Below are 26,744 nucleotides of genomic sequence, written 5' to 3'. Positions count from 1 at the left end.
CAAAAACAATAACCAAAACCACAGGGGAATGACAAAAGATTCCTGCATTGCGGCTCAGAAGAGGATCGTCCAGAGGAAACATGTAAGCCATGTAGCAAGAGGGCATTACCAAGAGTGGAGCATCACAGGGGGCTGAATGGAGCAGGGGGAATGTGATGGAAATCAGGACAAAGTGAACTTGTTTCTTGCTGTACAGGAGGATTCTTGTGAGTATACTGGGGGTAAGATGCCAGCTACTATGCTGGCAATGTGACAGTCACAAATAAGACCACTCACATGGTTGAGTTTTTACTAGTATTTTCTAGGTTATCACTTTTGGTGCAATTGCGGTATCCAAAAAAAAAAAAATTCACTTCCACCCAATGCCTGACACCCACTGTTATGGTTTAGATATGGTGTCCCCTAAAAGCTCATATGTGAGACAATGCGAGAGGATTCAGAGGAGAAATGATTAGGTTGTGAGAGTCTTAAACTCATCAGTAATTAATCCCTGGTGGGATTAACTGAGTGGTAACTGGAGGCAGGCGGGGTGTGATGGAGGAGGTAGGGCATTGGGGATGTGGCTTTGGGGTACATATTTGTATCTGGTGAGCAGAACCTCTCTCTATGCTTCCCGATCATCATGTGAGCTGCTTCCCTTCCACCACATTTTTCCACCATAATGTCCTGCCTCATTTTGAGCCTCGAAGAATAGAACAAGCAGTCTATGGACTGAGACCTCTAAAACTGTGAGCCCTTAAATAAACTTCTCCCCCTAAAATTGTTCTGGTCAGCTGATTAAAACACCCACTAAACTTCACTTAGGACTGTCATCTTTAGTTTCAAATGCTAGTGACACAGGCTCTGCTTACTTGACAATAAAGTCACACCTTTCCTGAAATAGAGAATGAACCACCAGAGCCAAACCAAAGCCCTCCCACACCCAGCCTCGACCCCTTGCTCACCTGTGCTGCTGTAGAAGGCTAGTTTAGTGGTGGTGTGGAATTCTTGAATGAGGAACTGGGACAGTGAGATCCGCTCATCTGTCTTTAAGGAGTCATTGCCCTTTTTCCAGTACAGCATGAGGTCATCTTCTGTATAGGCATCTGAAAAGATGGGAGCCAGCATCAGGCAGGAGGTGTGGTGAGGCAGGTCTGCCTGCCGGGCTACAGAGAAACTGTGTCCTCATCTCCCATGCTAAGATCATCTGAATAAACAAACTGCAGCATAAACAAAGCAAAACTAAATGCAAAAAGACAAATCTCATTCTCTCCAGTCTCCCAAAAGCCATCAGAGCAAAATGCTCAAGTTTAAGGCCTTCTGATTCCTGCAAAAGGGCTCACACTAACAATCCAACCTACTCTTATAAAATTAAACCAAATGAAATTGCTATTTTGTGGTCAGAAATGGTTAAATATTGGCAAATTTTCACATGGTTCAGACTTATAAACCAGGAGTCATCTGGCCCTTCCCTTTCTTCTTCTTCTTCTCCTCGTCCTCTTCCTTTTTCTTCTTCTTTTTTGCATGGGCGGGGCATGGGGTGGTACTGGGGACTGAAGCCAAGAGTGCTTTATCACTGACTTTCATCCCCAGTCCTTTTGTTTTTTAATATTTTTTTAGTTGTCAATGGACCTTTTTTTTTTTTATTTATATGCAGTGCTGAGAATCAAACCCAGTGCCTCACACATGCTAGACAAGTGCTCTACCACTGAGCTACAACCCCAGTCCCCCAGTCCTTTTTATTTTTTTGTTTTGAGACAGGACTCACTAAATTGTTAAGTCTGGCCTTGAACTTGAGATCCTTCTGCCTCAGCCTCGCAAGTTGCTCAGATTACAGAAATGCACCACCGTGCCCAGCTTTCCTCTCTTCTTTCAGAGTGTAGTGATTCACCAACTGATGGCAAATACCTTTAAATACTATCAGGTAATAAGGACTGCATCCTAGCAAGAAAGGATCCATGAAGAAATGAGGCAGAACAAGACCTTTCTCTACAGGTCACTAGTTGCTCCTATTCTCAGTAAAATGGAAGTGATTCCCTGATCATCACCCTCGCTGGTGCTACTATTTCCCCAACTTCCACCCTTCAATGAGTCCATTTCTTCCACTTCTTCCACTTCTTCATCCAATTGCACAGGGCTACCTACAACCTAGACATAACAGCAGCCTAAGGCAAAACCTAATGGAGATGCTAGTCTCATCTGCCTGTGTGTAAATCTTTCTTCTTTTACTCCTCCTCCTCCTCCTTCTTCTCCTCCTTCTTCTCCTTCTCCCTCTCTCCTCCTCCTACTTCTTCTTTTTCTTTTTTTTTTTTTTTTTTTTTTGGTACTGGGAATTGATTGGGGATGCTTTACCACTGAGCTATATCCCCAGTTCTTTTTTATTTTGAGACAGGTCTGACTGAATTTATGAGGGCCTCACTAAGTTGCTGAGGCTGGTCTTGAACTTGTGATTCTTCTGCCTTAGCCTCCAGAGTCACTGGGATTACAGGTGTGTGTCACTGTGCCCAGCCCTATGTGTAAACCATTCTTCCAGGGCTCCCTGACACCATTTTCGTCCCATTTTCTAACCTTTGATCTGTGTGATTATAGATTTCTTGTGTCAGCTTGACTTGACTAGAGTAGACAGTTATTCAATCAGACACTAATCTGTGAAGGTATTTTATAGATGTGACTGGTATCTACAACCAGTGGATTTTAAGTAAAGAAGATTATCCTGGATAATCTGGGTGGGTCTGATCTAGTTATGTGAAAGGCCTTAAGAGTAGAACTGAGGTTTCCTGAAAGAAGATCTTTGACCCAGACTGTGGCTTCAGCTCCTGCTGAGAGTTCCCAACTTTCCCTGCAGATCTAGGAGAACAGAGCAGCCCCTACAATCCGGTGAGCCAATTCCTCCCAATGCATTTCTTACCATGTGTCACCTATTGGTTCTGTTTCTCTGGTGGGACCCTGACTGCTACAATCTTGAAGGAGCTACATTACAGATGGAGGCAGAAGTTGACCAGTATATTGAGGGCGGCGGAAGCTCTGGAGCAAGCAAACTTGGTATTTTAGCCTGACTTTGCCATTCATCTCTGTGTCCAAGACACAGAGCCTGGTGGCTTGAATGATGGAGATAGCATTCTTGCAGGGATTTTATGAGGGTTAAATGATAGCACAGAGGTAAAGACACTGAGGACTTAGTAGTCACTGTCTTGGGCCTGGGTTTGGCCACACCCTATTCCCACATTCAGTGCCTAACAAAGGTGTTCATTTGGCCACTGCTGTGTGTGGTGTCAACATCCTCACACTCCCTGGTTCCAGATAATTAGAGTTGGGAGCCACTTGATCCACCACCACAAGCCCAGGCTGACTTACAAAGGTGCCCTAGATCAAAGAGGGACCACACTAGGACTTGGACACTGCAGGAAATGCCAGTTTTCAGGAGGAATGTGCAAGCTGGAGTGATGGGGGAGTTCAGACTGTGCCCATCAGAGGGAGTGCTTTGGCAGAGAGAACAGAGCAGGTAAGTGAGAGCCAGGGATGGGGTGGCTAGCTTGGTCATCCTGCCTCAGCCTGGCCCTTCCTGGAGCCTGGTTTGGGTGGTTGCTTTATTGTGTTAAAACAAGAATAACATAAAATCCTCTTAACTAGTTTTAAGTGTACAAGTTAGTGGCATCAAATATATTTATAACATTGTGCAATCACCACCAAAACATTTTGTCATCCTAATTGAAACACCGCACCCATTAAACAATAGCTCTTTGTTTTCTCTCTCCCCCATGATCCTGGCAGTCACTATTCTACTTTCTGACTCTATTATTTTGACTACTCTAAGTAAGTATCTCATAAAAGTAGAATTGTATAGTATTTGTCTCTTTGTGAGGGACTTGTCTTATTTAGTACAATATCCTCAAGTTCCGTCCATGTTGTAGCATGTGTCAGAATTTCCTTGCTTTTTCGAGGCACGCGCTGTACCAGCAGAGCTATCTCCCCAGCTTTCCTTGCTTTTTAATGCTGAATAATATTCTATTGTAGGTATTTAGCACATTTTCCTTGTCCATTCACCCATCAATAGACACATGGGTTGCTTTCACATTTTAGCTACTGTAAATAATTCCTTTTCAAGACTTTGCTTTCATTTCTTTGGGTATATGCCCAGAAGTGGAATTGCTGGAACATGTGGTCATTTTATTTTTAATATTTTGAGGAATTGCCACATTGCTCTGCACAGTAACTGCACCATATTACATTCCAATCCACAGTGTACAAGGTTCCAATTGCTCCATGTCCTCACCAACACTGTTGTCTGTTTTTTTGATAGCGACCACCCTAATGACTGCAAGGGGGTCACTCACTGTATTGATTTGCATTCTCTAATCATTAGCCACATTGAGCATCTTTTCTTGTGCTTCTTGACCATTTATATATGTTCTTTGAGAAAGTGTCTATTCAAGTCTTTTGCCCATCTTTTAAACCACATGCTTGTTTTATTGTTTTGAGTTTTAGTTTCCTATGATCTGGGTATCTTGCCTTATATGGGTTGACTTTTACTCTTTTGATAGTTTCTTTTGATTCACAAACTTTAAAAAATTTCATGACGTTTCATTTGTCTATGTTTTCTTTTGCTGTCTGTGTCTGTGGAGTCATGGAGTATGTTTTTGTTTGTTGTTTGTTTGTTTGTTTGTTTGTTTTTAATTTTTCCAGGACTTCTGTGTGTGAACATTTTCCTGAGGTCCCTTGGTTGTACCCAAGAATCTCAATCCCACACTGACTCACAGTGGCAGTTCTGCAGGGCAATCATTGCTAAACTCGTTACCATGAACTTCTCTCTTCAGCAGAAACAGTATTTAGAAGAGCAATAAAACAGATCAAAAAGCTCTCTGAATGGACTGTGTGTGTGTGTATGTGTGCTTTGGGCCAAGGGCTTGGAAGGAGACCCACATTCAATTAACTCTTTACTCTCCCTCCCCAAACTGTTGCCCTGGGGAACTCTGAAAACACCTGGTTCTGTAGAACATAGTTTAAAACCACTGCCACACGTCATTGAAAGATCAATTATAGGAGTAGAAGAGTTTTGTTCCAATTTAGTTCCAGCTTTTAAAAATTATCCTAGACTCAACTGCAATCTAAAAAATCACTTTAAAAGCATAACCATGAACGAGGAGCCCACACTGTTCCTGCTACTCTTTAGAATTACTTAGGAGCTGTGTGCCAATGTCTGGGCACAAGCCTACTCACAGCTTTCAATTTCAAGTGAGCACGTTTGTGTGTCCAGGGGAAATCGGCTGAAGTCCATGTTGCACATTGCAGTCACTGTAACCCTAGAAACAAAAAGACAAACAACCAAGTTTTCAGAGTTTGCAAAAGACAAGTGCAAAATGATAAAGCAAACAGAATAGGTCTCTGCTTCCTTCCAATATGATAACTGTCTCCTTATAATCCATAAGCAAAATGTCAGGATTTAGGTAAGAAGCTTATGAGTGATACCCTCTTTGGAAAACTCTTAGGTACTTACGTCTAACCTCAGGAGCAGTGTGAGGCACACAGAATGTCTCTAACTGCTAGCATATTCAAGCATTTTAAAGAACAATAGTCTCAGTCAATATAAAACCATATAAAATAAAAACTCAAACAATATGGTCTCTGAAAACAAGCTTTAGAAGCATATATTATGCTCATGTTTTAGATAAATTCTAGTTCTTCTGTTCTTTTATTGATTTTATTGATGATCAACATTGTATAAAACGTTATGTATACAATGTTATATATACTTAATGCCAGTTGCCAAATTTGGCATTTTTTAAATTTGCTGATACTTTTATATTGATAGTAGTGTCTACTAGTGGACATAAATATTTTAGTAGATAATTCTACAGTGATCATAGTGACAGAAAAACACTGAGAGATCTATTATACTAATATAAATGCATTTGCTGGCATCAAACAGTTCTGTTTCAGAGTTTACACAGCAAAAGAGGCTTCTGCATCAAAGAACAAACAAATACAGGTCATTAGTTATGGATGAAAAGCCTCCCATTCAGAGGGGAATTTCATGGCAGAATATAATTACTGGTTGTTGGCTTATGCTGGATGTACCATTTTTCCTGCAACCATACAAAATCTGCTATGCATAAATTGTGGACATGATTTGGATAATTTATGGCTAAAAAAGAAAGAAGCACAAACACACTTTGAAATTTAAATGAAAATTTCAAGAAAGAATATTCTAGAAATGGAGTTCTCCAAATATATGCCTCATCCCCACCTCCTACTGTGTTCTACAGGCTATTTTGGATCATGAGCAGCTAGGTAGTTTTATGTCCCATGGAAATTCTGATAAACGGGATGTATTAGAGTACTGAGGGTGGGGGATTCAGGCAGCAGTTGCCTGGGACACCTAGTAGATGGGCTTCCATTTCTTTGGTTACATAATCAGCATAACTGTGCCTAATGGCATCACCATGAGAAAGAAATAGGAACTAAGTTTGGGACACTTGGAGCTAACTTTAAAGACATAAAATACCAAATGCAGGAATATTTTTTATGAACAAGAGGATTGAATATTTCCTGTCTTTTATTAGCTGGTGCAGAAGCAGATGTTTTTAGAATCACAAACATCATCAGACTGGCCCCTCTTGGCTTGATGCTTTTCCATTCACAACCTGTATGTATATCAAACAAGCATTTGTGGTAATCAAAACCCATGTTAATCTTTGTTTCTCCAAGTCTTTTTAAATTAGTTCATGGAAAGGGATCTTCCCTTGCCCTGGATGGAATGGATAGAAACTTAGCAGGTCCTATTTTGTTTGTTTATTTTCTGCTCACATGATAGTCAAAACTCTTTTGAGTCACAAACTATGTCTCAGTTCATCAGTTCAGAAATAAAGCATTTTGGTCTGAAATATAAATCAATGCTTCAAATTTCATTCAAATTAAGATTTCTGCTCCTCCTCCTCCTCCTCAGCGAAGATACAGGCTGGCATTTGAGTGGTTGGTTTCTACCCATGTCTGATCACCCGCATCGCAGGTGGAAGTGAGAGGAAGGAGGAGGGCAGGATGGTTTTCAGGCTGGGTAGCTTCATGGCTCTCTGGGAGTGCTACCTGGAGGAAGCTGATCCTTTCTTTCCTGGGACCCTCATTCCCACCTCCATGCAGCAGGTGTCCATGCTCCAGCAGCAGCGCCCCCATCACGTTTAATCACCCCAACAACCCTAGGGTACTGATGGACTCTACTTCTGTGACAACTTCTGGCTCCACCCGCAGGGTAGTTAGAAAGCTATGTTTTCTCCCTCTAACTGCACACTGTCCTCCAACTGTAGGCACACACATGCGGAGCTCAACCGGTGGTCCCGGTGAAGGGCCACTCTTGGCAGCCCACAACTCCCAGGAAAAGTTCACCAGTCTCTTCTTTCTCACACAATCATTGACTTTCTTATATCTTGAGTTCAAAACCCATGGAATTGCTTTTTCAACATTTCTTTTGTAAAATCTACCTCGTGTGATAGAGCAGCTCCTTTATGAATTCCCCTTTTTATTCTATCTTGATGCCTAGGAGACTTTAGTTTTATTACTCAGTTACCAATTGCCTGCCCCTCAGCCTACTGCACGGCAGCCACACAGTTTGCACTCTGATCATTTGGTTCCATGTCTGTCCTGGGGTCAATATTGTTCAATCACACTAAGAGCAGTGACTTTTACCATTCTCAGTCAATAACTTAGGCCTTTTTCTTTTTTCTTTTTTCCATTTAAATCAAGCAAACTCATGATTTTATTTGTAATGAGTTATCAAATACTCTGCTCTTAGGCATGGAGATGGAAAGGATGCGTTTCCTCTGTTGAGGCTGACTAAGGTTTTCCTGAACACACACAAGGTTTTGCATTCCCTGTTTCCTTTGTTCTGCTTCCTGTGGTCACATCCAGTGGTGAGCTGGACTAGACTTCCACAAGTTCTTGAGAGCCAGTTATTAGATTTTTAGGAAGTTTGTGAGCCAGTAGTTAAATACAGCTATTACTAAAAATTAAAATTAAGTAAATTACTGTTATGCTTTGATATTATGTGTACTTCTGAAATTCATGTTTTGGAATTTAAATCCCAACATGATGATATTAAGAGGTGAGGCTATTGGGGTGAGTAGGTTGTAAGGCTCAGTCCCCATGGATGTGATTAGTGCCTTTTAAGAAAGGAATTGAAGGGTGCTTGCTCACTTTCTTGCCCCATACACCCTCACACCATGTAAGGACACGGCAAGAAGTCACTGTATAAGGAACAGGCCCTCAGTAGGCACCAAATCTCCTGACCCTTGACCTTAGATTCCCAACTCCAGAACTATGAGAAAATAAATGTCTGTACTTTATAAATTACCTGAACCCAGATATTTTGTTGTGGTGGCACAAATAAATTAAGTTACACTAGAAACAAAAATATGAAATACTCAAAATTCACTCCTACTTATGTTATTACAGTGCTCCTACAGTTATTTACACCTGTGTCTGTGTCTATGAGGTGGAAATACTGCTGAGTGGAGTGCTGCCCGCCCATTTCCCCAGCTTCCCATTCAGTGCAACGGGTTGGAAGCTTGAAATCAGTCATGATGGGAGTCTTGGCAGAAACTGGGGCTTGATCTATTGTTTTGTTGTTTATTTACACTGAAAATATAAATCAAACTAAAAGTGTTTTGTGTCCAATGTCATTCATTTTTGAATAGTACAACATATTGAGGAAATATTCTTCCAACATTTGAAAACTATTATCTAATTTAGCCAAAAGTTTGCTTATTTATTTGAAAAATGAGTAGTTTCTTCATAGTTCCTCATGGTTTCACTTTTGTCTTCTTAACATAAGCAAAAATATCAACCAACATTCATCAAATCCACACTAATTTGACAATCATGGAAGGGAGGAGTTGCTTACACTTATTTATCGTCTGACTTTTAGAAAGATCGTTGGTGATAGAATTATAAAAACTGGGGGTAGTTTTAACAAGAAAAAAATAGGAAATCATGCTCAAGTTATACGTACACGAAATCTACAAAACATAGTATTAATTTTTATTTAATTTATAAATCATGTGCTATGTATACTTTATATCAGTAAAGTTCATAATAAATCTACATAATGCCTGTATGCATACTTTGCCCCCAGAAAAGCAATCATCAGCACATCAATGGTCCTGTGTGATTTGGTCTAGTTGTCTGCAGCCCTGGTGGTATTGTGGAAGTGTATTGTTTTGTTGGTGGCCTTTGAACCTTAAGATACGCTTTATAACTGGTCAGAAATGATTATTGCAAGGAGAACCTGCTCAATGTGGCTTGGGGAAAGAGTAGCCTGTCCTTGACCCCCTAAGTACTTCCCACAAGAAATGGTCTTTTAAGCTTTGGAGATGAAAATTCCATAACCCCCACTCTCAGTCTGGGACCTAACTGCTTCGATTCCAAACCAAGATGAGTATTATGGTATCATTACAAATATTCCTTTTGGAGATGGGGCAGAAATTTAACTTTGACATTTCTGGCTCTAACCAGTTGTCCCTTAATAGGGAGCCGAGGAGAGAAGTGTGCCACTCAGCAGAGTGTGCCTGCATGCCTGTAATCCCCACTACTCAGGAGCCTGAGGCAGAAGGATGGCAAGTTTGAAGTCAGCCTCAGTAATTTAGTGAGAACTTGTCTCAAAAAAAAAAAAAAAAAAATGGGCTGGGGACGTAGCTCATGGTAGAGAATCCACCTACCAACCTGTATGGTTGCACAGTATACACACGTGCACACACACACACACACACACACATATTTATTTATTCTTCTTAGACAATAGAATGTGGATTCATCTTTGTCATTAATCAACATGTGAACCAAGGCAAAGTTCACAAACCTAGACTGTACCCTCTGCAGAGTAAATTATGGAGGAGTAAACCACAGCCAGTAACCTTGTCCCTCTCTGTGAGAGCCTGGGCTCATCTCCATGCTCCTCCCCTCCCAGGGAGGTGAGTACCAGGACGAAGCCAGGCTGTGTACTGTGTTTAGGAAAAGCTTCCGCAGGTCAGTGCTCCGTGAGCGATTAAAAACTTCTAAGGCATCCAAGTTCATGAGAAGAAAAGATTTTATTTTTTATGTTGTAAAAGTGATGATCAAACTGCCACTGAATGTAGTTTCTCAAGACAGAAAATATGCCTGTGGCTTGCAGGTGGAGCAAAAGAATTTTTTTTTAAAAAAATATAGTTTCTAAAATTTACCCCAAAGTGGGACTCAAAGAGATCAGAGGAGACAAGCCTTTGAGAACATATTATCTATTTCTCTGACTCCCACTTAAGAAGTAAGCATTTTATTATACTTTTTAAAACTTAAAATATAACATTCAGGATGCAGCAAAAACCCACAAGTGACCAGCCTGAGAAACTTCCCCAAATGTATTTTCAAGGTTGAAAAATTCCTTAAAAGTTTTATTCATGTGTAAAGTTAGTTTTCCTTGATGTTGTTAAGTTTGGTAGCTACAGAAAAGTTAGAGGTTAATCAGAATCAAAAAGCAAAATTACTGATGCAGAACCCCTGCTTGTCCTGGGTGAGCTAGTGCGGCGCCTGGCTTCCTACCTGAGGCTGTAGAGCACCTTGCCATCGGGCTGGACCCGTAGCATGACGTTGTCCGTGGTGGTGTCGTGGATGAAGGAGCGCTTGGAGTGCACGAAAAACATATCAGGGACCCAGATCTTCTTCACTAGCCGACCATCAAATGTCATGCTGAGGTTATTGGTGCTCGGAAAAGACAGCCTCTCGTCCTTCCAGTAGTGCCTCAGGTAGAGGGTCATCGTAAAGTCCTGGGGGCAAAGGGAAGGAGGGAATCCCCCACACACAAACCCACTAGGATGTCAGCAGGAGATTCTGTACCCCTGGGGAGCAGTCACCTCACCGGAGAATTAAACTGAGCCAGGTGAGGTCTTGCTTCTAGACCCTAGGTTCTGCTACATCAGGAGGAAGAGAACACTGTCAGGGAGGGGGAGCCCAGCAACAGACCTGTGACAGACAGTGTCCCTGAGTCCCAGCATTCACATCTGTGCTGGGGAGGCTGCTGCCGCCAACACATGTAACTTAAACTAGACGTGCCCTGAGAGTTGATGCCTGTCGGGAGCCCTCAACCAGAGAGGAGGGTGGTGGGTACAGGGTCTAGCTCCCTCAGCCCTCGGATGGTTCAACCCTGGGCCTTTTCTGATTCCTGGAGAACTACAGTGGGACTGAGTTCTCTAGGAGTGACTGGTTTGCGAACACAGCCCTTCCCCCTTCCTTCCCCTCCCTGTCTCACTTCCCCACTCTGTTCTCATTTCCCAGGATCACCTCCCAAATAAATTTGTGCTAGAATGCTTGGTTCAGGTGTGCAGCTTGAGGGACCGAAATCAAGAAACATCCTAAAAAGTTCTGCAAGTGTTGTAGAATGTTCTAATATTTTATCAGAACCCACCAACGAAAAATTAATTAATTAACATTAAATTAAAGGGGAGGGGCACTCTTTTGCTTCTTCTGCATTTCGATAGTCAGGTGCAGAATCTGCAGGAGTAAGATGTGTTGGGCAACGCAGTGGCTGCAACCTTAGAGCCTGCAGTTTATATTTGAGAGTCTTTGCCCAGAGAATGCATTCTGGCCTCAAGACAGTATGTAGTAAAAGGGAGAAAGATCAGGTTTGTCAGAGCAATGGGGTAGCCTTGGGCAAGTGTCACAATCTCCCCGAGCCATCTGTAAAGCAAGCATGGGAGCCCAACTCCCAGGGAGGTTGTGAGTTCAGGTCTCCTGTGAATCACCCTGCACACATCCCTGGTCAGAGAAGCACTTACCATGTCGACCTCTGAGATACTGTCCAAGCTCTCTACCTGCACATCCACACCAACAGGAATGGCTGGACCTGGGGACAAGGCATAACAAGAGCATTTATTCTTTTTATTTAAACTTTTACTATGCAACAGTTAAGCAAAAGGAACATTTTCCCTGGATCTTCGGAGTTATGATAGTTTTGAAGTTCTGGTCATGCTAAACTGAAGTTAAACCTGAGATAAAAGGAAAGAATCATGGGCTGGTTCCCCAGGATATTCCAGAAGGGAAAAAAAAAAAAAAAGTGTATGAGCGTTGGGGAGAGGTTAGGTCTGAATCATTCTGGTGATTCTGAAATGATGGGGTTAACCTGTAGCATTTTTCTTTGGTTCTACATGCTCATACAAAGTTATGATGAAGACCCAGGTCAAAGACTAGTCTAACCTAAGAAGTAAATGATTTACTCTTAGCATGAGGTCATTCACTTTATTTTCTACACACACTTTCTAATTTTGCATTCTCTTTCATCATGGAAACCAGTGTTCTTGTCTGCCATGAGAAAGGCATTGCTTGGAAATAGTACCCAGAACTGAAATAATGTTCAGATCATTTCTTTGTCAGATCCACAGATCTGCATCTTGGCTACATGATGGAGTGGTTTTCAGGGGAACATGATGTATCAGGATGGTCTTTAAAACATTAGATTTGTTGTTATTTTGGGGTCATGAAAACTTAATATTGATCAAGAAAGCATAACAAAGGAGATAGGTTTCTACCCCTTTCCTTCCTGCAGGATGTGGGTCAAGCATGTAACCCATTCAAATCATCATGGAGTGAGAAGGTAGATTTGGGTCTAGGGAAGTTATGGAGATTATGGTGTAATCTATGGAAAAGGTAGATTACGGAGTGAGGAAAGACTCCCTTCTAGAACCTGTTTGTTTCGGGGGCAAAGGTGACTGGAAGAAATAAAAGGAATGAAAATAATTTCTTTAAAAACCAGGAAAAAAGTCTATAAAGAGGAAAACTCTATTTGTCACTGAAAGGGATGAAACCCAGCAGCTGCAGGCTAAGCTTTAAAGGGCTTTGGCATTCTTCTGCAAGAAATCATTATTTTTAAAAGCTATTTTCATGTAATTAAACCAAGCAGACCACACTCTTCCCTCAGATATGTACCCAGAGTTCATCTGCCAGATCCCAGCTGAGAATGAATTTAGTCCAAGGTTGTTGGAATAAATCTCAGAGCATTTTCCGGAGGCGGCTTTGGGCTACAGCTGCCCCCACCTTCAACAGCCAGCTGTTGGCCCCACTGATCCTCAGTCATCCTTTTCAGGAGCAGTGGCCGAAGGATAGCTGGTTGGTCTAGCCTGGCTACCCACTCGCAGGTGTTCCCGAGAAGGTGTTCAAGAGAGCCCAGTGTGGGAAGGGTGAATGCTCAGAGGAAGCTGAGAGGTTGGAACTTTATCTACCAACACAGCTGAGGACAACTCAATCAGGACCTGAGCAAAGCTAGGTGCCCCCAGGCTTGGTTTCCTAGCTAGAAGGACCCTAGGAAATAAGACATCCCACAAGAGGGCTCATTTCATACCTCCAAAGCCAGGCCTCATGCTGAAATCGTGGTCATCTATCCTCAGAAGCTGTTCTGACTTTGTCAGAGGTGATTTGGTGATGTCAGGGCTGCGTTTCAGAATTGGGCTGCCGAGGGGGAGAAACAGGTTGATCACATATTCTAACCAAGGTGGGAAAAGACTATGCGTATTCTGACTTGATCTTGACAGTTTGCGTCAAGATGTGTTAACACATCTTGACAGGATGTGTTATTTCTTCTTCCAGCCACTGGATAGCCCCTCTTCCTTTCTCCAGCTTTCCGGGATAAATAAACTGACCCTGAAGGTCCAGGACAGTGGTTCTCCCAAGAGTCATGATAAAGCTTGGGCCCTGCCTCAAAGATTCTGATTTGGGTGGTCTGGGAATAAGTTCTGGTGTTTTTAAAACCTTTTCAAGGTTGGAAATATAGTTCAGTAGTAGAGCTGGTTTAATCCTGAGCAGCCCACACAAACACACACACAAGCTTCCCAGATGATTTTTATGTGTAACCAAGACTGACAGCTGCTGGTCCTTGTCTTATTAATAAGCTCAAATTCCTCCCAAAGCACCCAGTCATCTTGTGGGAGGCAGGGCTGGAGGCAAACCAGTAGGTGTGACTGAGCCTCCTGCCCTTGACCTTTGTTGGACACTCTGCTAGGAGGGTGGACTCCCTCACAAATCAACTACCCTTCATCCATGGCAGGCAGTTTCTGAATTACACCTAAAATTTCACTTTTTCTAAATAAGTAAGATAATTGCAGAGTTTTACAATTTATAAAAATGCATTGAAAAGTTGGTCTTCCATCTTTGCCTCTATCCATCCTTTCCACATCCACAGGTACTTCTTTTATTGATTTCTTGTGTCTCTGTCTAGAGTTTCTCATAGATAAAAGCAAATACAAATACATATTCTTGGTTTTCCCCTTCTTTGGAGTGTGGTAGGGGTGGGGGGTAGGAACTGGGGATTGCATCCACTGAACTACATCCCCAGCCCTTTTTGTTTTTTATTTTGAGACAGTTTCTCACTAAATTGCTTAGATCCTTACTAGATGACTGAGACTGGCTTTGAACTTGCCATCCTCCTGTCTCAGTTTTCCCCTTCTTTATATAGCTAACCTTATATAAACTCTTCTACACCTTGCTTTTCCCTTATTTAATATGCTTTGGATTTTTTCCCATGCCAGAGTGCACCAAGCTGTTCCTTCTTTTTATAGAGCATAACATTCCAGAAACAGATGCATCATAATCCATGTGACCAGTCCTCTCCTGGCAGACCCTGACTTACCCCAGTCTCTGGCCATTACAAGCAGTGCAGAAATGGCCTTCACTATTCTTCATTTGCCCACCAACACCATCTTTAGAATCCTTAGCAACAATTAACCCTCTTCTCAGTTCTGTCTTACGCTGACATCAGGCTGTGTCCTTTCTAGGGGACCATCACACACACTTCCTTTCCTTAGTGCAGCAGCTCCCAAACTTTGTGGCATGCTCAGCATCTCCTAGAGGTCTCCCTAAAATCCAATTCAGGACCGCCCCGCTCCCCAACAGTTTCTGATGCTGTAGGTCTGGGCTGAGGCCCAGGAATTTGCATCTTTAACAAAGCCAGGAATGCTGCTGAAGCTGCTGGTCAGGAGAGAACAACTGAGAGTTCTGCCCTGGTGCCTGCTATTCTCAACACACAAGGGCTCCTCCCTGTGACTGGCTCAGCCCACCTTTCAGTTCTTCCCTGAAGAAACCTGCTAACATTGAGGAGAGGAGCAAAACAAACAAACAAACAAACAAACAAACAAACAAACAATTAAATCTGGGAGGCAGGAAAAACAGGGCTCTGCCCTGCATTCCCTAACCGCCTACTCTGTGCCCTTGGGAAGTCTGTTTGTTTGCCTGATGGATAAAATTGGGTTCCTGACTGATGAAAGGGACATGTGAGAGGGTTGAATGGGATAAAGCATGTGAAAGCTTTATCAAACTATAAACATTCACGAAGGGAAGGAGCCTTTGCTCCCATTGTAAGCTGAGGAGGGAGTGTCCTTTTAAAGTGAGGAAAGGACCAGCTGGTAGCAGAAGTGACCCAGGGAAAGAATCTGAACAGTGAACCAGAACCTCACAACGGGAGGGAGGAAGCTGAGAGCATAAAGGGAGGAAGCAGTCCCCTCTGGCAGTCCGCCCTCCCCAGGTAGATCCAGCAGCCACTGCCTTCTCCCAGTGGGCTCCCTTTCCTATGGTACCACCCTCTGCTTCCAGATCCTTGGGTGGGGGCGAGGTGGGGTGCTTCTGGGAATCCCTGCAGTGGAGCTGGGGAAGAAACATCTTTAGAAGGGGGCGAGTACGTTTATGTCCATACCTGCCTTGCTTGTGGACGTCTTCATGTGCTTCACGCCTCTGTCTTTGAGGCCTACTATGAAAATAAAAAATAAAGTCATTCTAGAGACAGTCTAGGTACTCAGGTCAACCCAGCTCCCCTTACACTCCAGATTCACTTCAAATCTAACCAGAACCAAATGTGGGGGGAAATTGAGGCTCCAACGCACTGATTTAGACTTTCAATGAGTTTTTTCCAAGTACACACAGGGACTGGAAGATTAATTATTTTAAAGGACTGATTCGAAGAAGTTTGACTTAAAATCTCCCCTCCTCTGGTTTACCCAAGCCTGAAATTGATCCCATTCTTTCAGAGGGTTCTCCTTCTCCTTCTCCTTCTCCTTCTCCTTCTCCTTCTCCTTCTCCTTCTGCTTCTGCTTCCATTATTTTTTTTCCCCTCCTGGTACCAGGGATTGAACCCACAAGCATTTAACTATTGAGTGCATCCCCAGCCCTTTTTATTTTGAGACAGGCTCTCACTAAGTTGCTGAGTCTGGTTTTTTGAACTTGTGATCCTCTTGCCTCATTTAGATTGCACATTTTAAATTGGACCCACCATAATACTTTGGAGAGTAATACATTGTCTGGTAAACTATTTTCCCTTGGTCCTTATCTTCTGGCTATGGTTTCAGCCAAATGGCCATGGCAGGTAATGAAAGACAAGGAGAGAGAGGTCAGAGTACATATTATCTCCTTTCTTGGATGCCAGGGACTAGCAATGCCTGCGTTGTTTTGCCTAGGGGTAGTCAAAGCTTCCTGCTCTTCCTAGTCCTTGGGGACAGGAGGATGCCTGGTTAGTTCCCTGAACCCTGCCCATGTCTCTGTGAGTAGTCCTTTTATTCCGTTATCCTTGGGTAAGCCCTTTAGAGTGCAAGGCTGTTTTCTGCTAGGACTTCACTGATGCGATGGGGTACATTAGGACAGATGTGCAAGGATTATGTTAACTGTAGTAAAGTGGAGCAGAGGCAGGTGTGAGCGCTGCAGGAGGGAGAAAAGCTAAGACTGGAGGACTGGAGGTCAGGGAGAGCAGAATCCTTGGGCAGAGCAGGGACCCAATGGACTCAAAACATAGGTTAGTTGAATAAAGGAAGGTATCGTCCCCCTTACATGGCACCCGGAAAATGAGGTAGGTGGGACTGAACAGGGGTCAGAAGAGAAAACAAGCTTGACCCCCTTCTGACTCTGACTTTGGGCCAGCCTGCAGAACTGGACACTGCCCAAAGGGAGGTTTGTCACACTCTGAGATGTCACCAAGGTTACCTTCATGAAGCTCGGGATCTAGCCTAGGGAAGACTGATAAATAAGACCCTTAAAGTCTTTTTATTGTTGATTCATATTTTTGAATATGTAAGAAAAACTGAAAAGTAGGTTAAGCATAAAGAAGACTAAAGCAACTCAGAAATAACCTGTCATTCTATAAACATCTTTACAGTGTTCAGAAACAGATTGCACTGTAACTTGCTTTTAAACTCAAATTACAACAGATCATGAAATACTTTCTCATGTCATTGACATCTTTTTACTAGTTGTGGATACAATTATTAATGTCAAAATGACATGTAACACAAAATAGTAGGAACAACTAACACCGCTGAGCACTTAGGACCTGCTAGGTACCGTTGTAACTCATATGACACGTATTCAACTCACACTATTACTCACAACACCCTATTAGGCAGGCCTTAACATTACCCCCAGTTTAAACACGATGAAACTAAGACACAGAGGGCTTAAATAACTTAAAGGTGATGGCACTAGGAGGCAGACACAGAGGGTCTGTCTCTAAGAGTTAGAAGCAAAATTGACCACAGTGCCTTTTGGAAAGATTTGCCTCCCCCACTGCCAGGAATTTGGGTCAGATGCAAAGGTCTTTCCCTCATGCAGAAGTTAGCATGGGCCTTACAAAAAATTGGTGCCCAATCAGTATTTACTGAATGAGCCCTCAGGGAGCTAAAAGAACAAATACACATGTCCCAAGTTAGGATGATACAGCTTTTGGGACTGGTGAGAGGGTGTGTATTTTTTTGGATGCTCACTTTCACTTTGGATAGAATGAAAGTTCCCACCTATGAAACTTGGTGTCTGTGTGTTGTAGTTCCTAGTTAGCTAGTGTGTATATTTTCCTACAATAGGTCTCTAACACTTCGCCTAGGTTGAATGGAGGGGGCAGGGGCCTGTGATGATGGAGGACTGGGGAAGGCTCAGCCAGCTAACAGGGGAGCACCTGGTAAATTGATGACATCATCTCTGAGAAGATAGGGAAATTAGTTTTGACAAGAAAGCAAGAATTGACTAGCAAAAACAATCCTGCTTTCTTGGCATTTGTAATAACCAAGGAAAGAAATGCTTGTTTATGGTCCAAATACCAGGATGTTGACCTAACTTCTCCCTCTCTCTGCTCACTGTGGAACAACTGGGCATGTCCAGCTCTAGCTGCACTGCTTGGAGGTGTGTCTGCTGGTAGAGGTGCCCTTTTCTGATGTGCACCTGAAAAGACCAGCAGGGGCCCTGTCCGCACCATCCACCTGCCAATCCTGAACCTCCCCTCCAACTCTCTCTCCCCACCCTGCTCCCACAGTCCTGTGCATCATCATTTCTCATAAGGGAGGTAACAGGCTTCCCTGCTTCTTTCTGCCTCCTCCTTCTCTAATCCAATCATCACATGAACACCACGGAATGAAAATCATAATCGCACCACTTCCCCTCTTAAAAACCTTCACCTCAAAGTCAAATCCATAGAAATTGGGCATGCACAGCCCACAATAAGTCTCCTACCCTCCTTCCCTGCCTCACCTCCCACTCTGCTCCCACTACTTAGTTTCCAATTATATCTGTATACTCTGCTTCTGATGTCCCAGTTAGTTGTCTGGAATGTCCTTCCCACCATTCTTCATCCCCTCCCTGCCCAGACAACTCCATGTACTCCCAGATAGAGTACTACTGCCTCTGGAGGCATTTCTGGACTTTTCTCCTTCCCACTGAATTCCCTACATGCTTTCATTAGGATGTGTGCCATCCTGTGTGGCAATGGGTTTTCTGACCATCTCACTTCACTGTGAGCTCAGTAAAGGAAAGTCTCTACCTTATACATCTTGTAGGCCCTTAGCAGTGTGCAGAGCTTATTTTATGAAGACTTGAACAGAATAAGAAAGGAGAAGCACAAACCCAAGGGTGTATTCCAGAGAGTCCAATAAGCCTGTGAGGCCTCCTTGATGCACAGGAGCAGACATGCTGGGGATATAGCTCAGTTGATAGAGTGCTTGCTTCGTAAGCACAAGGCCCTGGGTTCAATCCCCAGCACCGCAAAAAAAAAACCAACAACACAGGAGCAGACATACCTCCAAGCAGTGGAAGTGGGACTGGACATGCCCAATTGTTCCATGGGTGAGGGTGAGAGAGAGGAGGTTTCAAGGACAATATCCAGTTATTTGGACCACAAACAAGCATTTCTTTCCTTGGTTATTACAAATACCAAGAGAGCAGGATTGTTTTTGCTAGTCAGTTCTTGCTTCCTTGTCAAAATTCAACTTCCTTATCTTCTCAGAGATGATGTAATCAGCAGGATTCAAAAGACATGCTAAAGTCAAGCAAAAAAAAAAATATATATATATATATATGTGTATATATATATGTGTGTGTGTGTGTATATATATATATATATATTATATATAAAGTTGAGTTCTAGCCAGGAGAGTCAGTAGAAGGAAAGAAGCTGCTTGAAGAAGGGACCATATGTTAGCAAATAATTACAGTAAGGTTGAGATTCTGCTAACAGAATCCTGCTTTACTTTGATATTCCCCCCCAAAGAGAATGATCTTCAAATTGGAAAAAGTGAAGAAAAGTCATTAGTGCCCAGGATAGTGAACATGACAGCTTGAGATCAACCAACTCAGTGATTCGGAACTGCTTGTGCATCTGAAGAATCGCTTAAGGAGTTAAAAACAGACAAACAAAAGCACCCAGGCCACACCCCAGAGCAATTAAATCTGAACCTCTGCGCATGACCCAGTCATCAAGTTGTCAAACCCCGGGTGCCTCTGATGTTCTGATAACATTTCAAATTTTAAAACACGGAGTTCAAGTCTACAGATCCAAAAGAATGACATCTCAGAAAATTTAAGGATACAGCAGCACAGAAAACCTGGAAGATGGGAGAGAGGCCAGACACCTAAAGATGGGGAAATGCTTTCCCGATAGTCACAAGGGGGAATAGGGTACTGTGGAAATTGCTGAGGTTAAGCTCCAGTTTGATCTCTGGCCATGTTCTAGAACTTTGGTTACAAAAACTACTTAGGAGCATTATTGCATTGAATCATGTCCCGTAACATTAAGCCAGTATGAATTCAATCAGAGCAAGACATCTTACACTGATCTCATGTCTATGGGTGGGGCCTCCAGGTTAGAAGACCAGGGAGAATTGCCAAGTGCTGTCCATTGCATAAATGACCTCAAAGCTAAGGCAGCTCCTTAGAGGGACTCATGGTGGGATGAGGATCTTCACAGATGTTCTGCATCTGGGCCTAGCATAGGACAGTATAAGCGAGACCCAGGGTCTTTGTGGATTCACAATGTGGTTCCACACAGAATTACCAGTACTGGGGGGTATTTAATAAGGATGCTTCCATCTTGTGATTTATATTGTAATTCTTGAATTGCAATATAATTTCTTGAATTGTTATTGAGGCTGTGCACTTTTCCATATAATGAGTATCCTGTATTTTTCCTTGGATTTTCATCTCCTCTGATTCCTTACTAAGTGGGACTTTTGGTAACTAACAGCCTGCCTGGTCAAGTTACATCCTCTAGAACATGTGATGATTAGTTTTATGTCACCTTGGCTAAGCCATAGTACCCAGTTTTTGGTCATGTGCCAGTCTAGATGTTTCTGTGAAGGTATTTTTAAAAGATGTGATCAACATTTAGAGCAGTAAAGTTTGAGTAAAGTAGATTATCCTCCATAATGTGAGTGAGCCTCTTCCAATCAGTTGAAGAGAAAAAAAGACAGGGTTTCCAAAGGAGGAAGAATTCTGCTTCCCAACTTGCCTTTGTACTCAAAACAGTAGCATCAACTCCTACTAAAATTTCCAGCCTAGTAACTAGCCTGCCCTGCAGATTTCAGACTTGACAACCCCTACAAATGCCTTAAAGCCAATTTCTTAAGTCTCTCTCCCCTTCTCCTTCTCTCATTGATGGATGGATGGGTAGATACGTACAAACATACATACATACAAATGTATAGATGTGTACATGTGCATGTTACTGACCTGTTTCTCTGGGGATCCCTCACTACACAGTATGAACACTCCTTGGCTTCTGAGGTCTGAGATGCCTGAAGGCAAAGGATAGCAGAGGCTGCTGGTTGTGGGCAGGACTAACCTGCCAACTCTGTTCTGTCTTGGGTCATCAAATCAAGTTGTCTTTCTGCCACTCATCACTGACTTCTGTTCCTGTCAACCTGGTGGGTCCCTGACACACAGACCTGGTCTGCATTAGTCTTTCAGGGAGTAAAAAGGGCACCTTTGCTTGCTTCTCAGGCAAAATCTCAGCTTAATCCATTCCTTTTTTTCTTGTAAGTATGTCTGGACAAAAGTTCCATGTGCCTTTCCCCTTGAAGGCACTGGGTTCCTTTTAGGAATTTAAAGTTCTGAATTTTTTCCTACCTATTCTCTTTGATAAAATTCTCAGATTACACTTTTGCTATTTAATATAGAAAAGACTACTTTCCAACTTGTAGATTTGAAGCATGAAACAGCTGACATTGAACCATTTTTGACTTATAAAAACATTTCCTCGTGGTTCACCTTGAGTTTGATATCTGTCAACATAACCTTGGGTTTTTATTTTATGATGAGAGAAGAACATAGTAAATGGAAAGATGGGGGCTATGGGACTCAGGGTATGTTGTGGGACTGTAACATAAGATTTGTACTGTTTGTGACTTTACCCTTCTCATCTTTAATATGAGATGGTTTCTAAGGTCCTTGAAGGTCTGAGATTCTGCAAAATTTGTTTGACATCCACCCACCCCCAGACTGTGAGCCCCTCGAGGAAAGAGGTATGTTCATGTTGCTCATCATTGCCTCCTAAGCCAATGGATGGATGGATGAACTGATGAAGTACAAGAATAGTAAAGGGTAGGAGTCACTTATTAATTTATACACAACATTTTTTGAGCATTTACCACAAATCAGACATTGTACTTCAAGATGAAGAAAAAAAATAAATGGTGTAGGTTGAGAGGAGGTGATATCTCTTAAATATTTCAATGGGCCAAAATTAGAAGAAAGAGAAGGGTGTTGTGAGCATGGGAGCAGCACATGCGGAGGCCTCAGGAAACCTTGAGAGAAGGGCAGATCACAGTTAGGCAGAGAGACAAGACCCAGGAAACACATGGTGTGAACTCAACTGCCCGAGCAAATTTTCTGGAGAACAAAGGGACAAGGTGAAGACAGAACACTACTAGCTGAAGAGAAAATCAACATTCAAGGTATTTAGGGTGATTAGAGAGACCCAGACCGAAATGCAGTGACCTTACTTTGTTATGTATGACAAAGATTTGATAGCAACATCTTGTTTTTGCCTCTCTTCTGGCTTCTACTCTTCATCACCGGAACCTGCCCAAGTCTCTCCTAGCTCAAAAATTCTCATGTGGTTCCCCATCTTGTCTTTACCCAGTCTCAGTCTTTCAGTTCATCATCAAGTTTCTTAAAAGGGTAGTCTATAGTCATTCCATTTTCTCTTGTCCTTGCTATACTTCATTGCCGCCTCTCTCTTCTTTTTAAAGTATTAATGGTGCTTCATTACTTTATCCTATAGCTTAAGGCTTACTTCCCAGTCCTTTGCCCAATAAATTTTGATCTTGGTGTGATCTGACCCTACTAACCACTCCCTCCTGGAAATCCTGGACCTCTCATTGGAATGCCTCCCTGGTCAGTAAGCCTCTTGAACCTGTGTCTGATTTAGTCATTGGTGAAGCACCCATTGCACAATGCGTTCACTGTCATAAGGAATATTTGATAACTGTCAAATAAATGGCCTTCTTTGCACCACTCTACTTCAACTCTACACCTATTTCTCTGGACTCTTTTTACTAGTTTCCTCCACTGAGCCCTCTTCCTCTAATTTCTCCTTAAATATCCTTGATCCTGTTCTTATTTCTTGCTACATGCTCTCTCTGTTCACTTCATCCACCATATCTACAGAGATTCCCTTTAAATCTGTATCTCCAGCCCAATATCCCTCCTCAGTTGCATACTTATATCCCTTCCTGTTGCTGGACAGGTATCTCTTGGTATCTTGCAGGTATATCCAGGTCCATATGTTCTACTGAACTGATCATTTTTATTCCTGAAACTACTCATTTTCTAGCTCCTGCACCATACAATCCAAATACCCAAACTTCTCTCTCACCCTGAAGCCAATCAAATTTTGGCTCTGTAAAATTTCTCATTTGCATCTCCCCACCCCTGTTTATTCCATTATTATTATCCTAGATCAATCTTTCACTATCTGTCACCTGGTCTCAGGTACAGACTCTGGATTATTTTCTCGTCTCCCCTCTTACACCCTTCCTATCCCTCTGAGCAAGCAAGAAAGCAAGCATTGTCTCTCCAAATGGAAATCTACTGATCAGATCCTCTTTACTTTCAGAATAAATGCGAATTCTTTAGCATTGCAAGAATGTATAATAATTGTTTTTCTGGCTTCTGGTAGGGTCAGTTTGCCCTCCCTGAGCCTGAGCTGGTATTTGTCCAGGGGCCTATGGTGTAGACAGGTTGTTTCCATTCCTTCAGGGAGGAGGAAAGACAGTAAGTGTTGATTAATTCTAGAAACACTGCTCAATGCTGTGCCATTCTGATCTTTACCATCTGATTTGTGAAGGTAGAGCCCACCTGGATATGCCTTCCATGGAGTTTTTGTGAAAATAGATGAATTATTTGCCAGGGTAGAGACTAGTGTTAAAAAAGTGAAGTGCCTGTAGAGCAAAATTTAAAGAGGCAGTCACTGTCAGGGCTGTGCAAGCATCTCCCTAAATTTTGCACACTAGGCACCTTAGCTTCCTCACCCCAGGTATGTCTGTATTTATCTTGCTTCCTACTATATTAGCATGAACCGTGAAAGAAGACAGATATAAATTATCATTAGCAGCTTGTGGATTTAGAGTTTGGAAGAAACTAAGTGGGCCCTTTAAAAGTTTAGACTACATAAAAATAAATTTTAACCTGTCTGATGGGTTGTAAGTTGGGTTCACTTCGCATTTTGGGAAGAAATTTGTCCAAATATACCTAGAATTTTATTTTTTAAAACTTTAAAAAATTTTTTTATTTTTACAGATTGCATTTTGATTTATTGTACATAGATGGGATACATCTTTTCATTTCTATGGTTGTGCACAATGTAGATTCACACCATTCATGTAATCATACATGTCCATAGGGTAATGATGTCTGTCTCATTCCACCATTTTTCATTTTTAAAAATTTTTTGTAGGTATAGATGGACAGAATATCTTTATTTGTTTATTTCTATGTGGTGCTAAGAATGGAACCCAGTGCCTCACACATGCTAGTCTGTGCTCTGCCACTGAGCTACAGCCCAGCCCTACCTAGAACTTTAAATGTTCTCATGCCAGTTGGTCCAGAACACACCCAGGAATCTATCCTAATGAAATATTCATGTATCTAGACAACTACTCTTATGTGCAAAGATATACATAGGGAATATTTATAATATCAAAGAAGAAGCAACTAAATATACATAAATAAAGGAAACTGCTTCAATGGTGGCACATTATGCATTATTATGCATATTATACATTATTATGCAGCCAGTCAACTGATAATTATATAAACTTTTAAAATAAGCAAACGTGCAGATAATGGATTAAATACAAAAAGGTTACAAAACTATAGACATAGAATAACCCCAAACCAGTGAATATTTGGTATATGCTTAGAAAAAAGACCAGGAGAAAATACATAAAGATGTTAACAAAGTTCCTTCTAGGTTTTAGGATCATGGGTGATTTTTGTGTTTTAAAATTGCTTTCCCATAAATTATCACGTTCGCAGATGATAAGATCCTGTATTTAGAAGTTACACTAAAAGCTATAAAAATTGATGAAAGAAATTGAAGAAGATACAAGTAAGTATAAAGATATTCCATGTTCATGAATTGGAAGAATTACTATTATTAAAATGCCCATAACTACTCAAAGCAATATATAGATTCAATGCAATCTGTATCAAAATTCCAATGACATTTCTCACAGATAAAGAAAAACAATCCAAAAATGTTCATGGAACTACAAAAGACCCCAAATAACGAAAACAAAACCTTAAGCTAAAAGAATAAAGCTGGAGGCATTATACTACTTGATTTCCAACTGTATTACAAAGCTATAGTACTTAAAACAGCATGATACTGGCATAAAAATAGACACATCAACCAATGGATCAGAATATACAGCATTTCTAGTTGTGCATAGTCAATTGATTTTTCAACAAAGTTCCCAAGAACACATGATGGAAAAATGATAGTCTCTTCAGTGCAGGGTGGTGGGAAAACTGGATATTCACATACAAAAGAATGAAATTGAACACTCATCTCACGTCCTATGGGAATCAACTCATAATGGATTAAAGACCTAAATGTAAGACCTAAAACTATAAAACCATTAGTAAAATTGTAAGATATTGGTTTAGGTAGTGATCTTTTTAGATCTGACTCCAAAAGCTCAGGCAACAAAAGCAAGACAAATGGGATTACATCAAACTAAAAAGCACAGCAAAGGCAACAATTTACAGAGTGAAGAGCTAACTTATAGATTCAGACAAAATATTTGCAAGATGTACATCTGAGATTGGATTACTACCCCAAATATGTAGGAACTCAAACAATGGCAGAAAAGCAAATAACTAGATTTAATGTTATGTATTTTTAGTGGCACTAGGGACTGAAACCAGAGGTACTTTACTGCTGAGTTATATCCATAGCCCTTCAAAGTTTTTTTTTTGTTTGTTTCAAAACAGGGACTTATTATATTGCTGAGACTGACTCCAAACTTGTTATCCTCCTGTCTCAGTTTTCCAAGCTGCTGGGGTTACAGGCATGCATTACCATGCCTAGTGAATAACCTGATTTTAAAAAGGGCAAACCAGGAACAGTAGCATAGCACACACTTATAGTACCAGCAACTCAGGATGCTGAAGCAGAATTTTTTGAGCCCAGGAGTTTGAGACTGACTTGGACAATATAGTAAGACCCCTTCCCCCAACTATTAAAAAAAGGGCAAGGGGCCAATTTCTTTTCCAAAGGAGACATAAAAATGACCAACAGATAAATGAAAAAAAAAATGTTCAATAACAGTAATCATCAGGGAAATGCAAATTAAAACCACAATGGGATATTACTTCACACCTGTCATAATTGCTGTTGTAAAAAAGATGAATGCTAAGTGTCACAGAGGATGTTAAGAAAAGGAAAATTTGTACGCTGTTGGTGAGAATATAAATTTGTACCGCTATCATGGAAAACGGTATGGAGAGTCTCCAAAAAATGAAAAATAGAATTACCATAAGATCCAGCAATCCTACTTCAGGATATACACCCATAGGATTTGAGTTCAGTATGTTGAAGAGACACCTGTACTCCTAGTCCAGTGAGGCAGTACTCACAATAGCCAAGATCCATCATTGGATGAATGAATTAAAAACATATGGTTTGTATACTTAACGGAATACTATTCAACCCCCAAAAGGAAGGGGAGTCTGTCATTTGTGACAGCATTGATGAACCTGGAAGATATTATGCTGGGTTTAATAAGCCAGGCACAGAGAGACAAATACCTAAAGCCAATGACTCTCTCCTATCTAAGCTCCAACTCTAACCAACTCCAAAAGACTAATTGTTTCTAAATGCCTAAAAGAGATCTCCACAGAATATCTGACCACTTTCTTAAATTTAATGTCCAGAAATAGACCTGTCTAAATACCACATGATCTCACTTATATGGGGAATCTAAAATAACTGAACTTACCGAAGCAGAAAGGAG

At 41.6% G+C, this 26,744-nt stretch overlaps 1 protein-coding gene across 5 annotated transcripts in view; it reads right to left on the bottom strand.

Moving 5' to 3' along the window:
* Gabrr1 (gamma-aminobutyric acid type A receptor subunit rho1) overlaps positions 1-26,744 on the bottom strand; it is a 55,170-nt gene that overhangs the window by 8,936 nt on the left and 19,490 nt on the right. For 4 of the 5 annotated variants that reach the window (XM_047558539.1, XM_047558536.1, XM_047558537.1 and 1 more), the window contains exons 2-7: positions 15,674-15,727; positions 13,331-13,437; positions 11,772-11,839; positions 10,540-10,763; positions 5,197-5,279; positions 945-1,085 (exon numbers count right to left, since the gene is read on the bottom strand). In XM_047558539.1, coding sequence (XP_047414495.1) covers positions 945-1,085; positions 5,197-5,279; positions 10,540-10,763; positions 11,772-11,839; positions 13,331-13,349 — 535 coding nt within the window. In that variant the 5' untranslated portion in view covers positions 13,350-13,437; positions 15,674-15,727. Of the gene's footprint in view, positions 1-944; positions 1,086-5,196; positions 5,280-10,539; positions 10,764-11,771; positions 11,840-13,330; positions 13,438-15,673; positions 15,728-15,974; positions 16,072-26,744 lie in introns of those variants that run through there. The other variant, XM_047558538.1, reaches the window with a different exon arrangement.

Source organism: Sciurus carolinensis, chromosome 7, assembly GCF_902686445.1.
Source record: "Sciurus carolinensis chromosome 7, mSciCar1.2, whole genome shotgun sequence".
NCBI classification, from domain to species: domain Eukaryota; kingdom Metazoa; phylum Chordata; class Mammalia; order Rodentia; family Sciuridae; genus Sciurus; species Sciurus carolinensis.
Note: the sequence above shows the minus strand (reverse complement) of the source record. Positions and strands in the feature narration are given on the sequence as shown.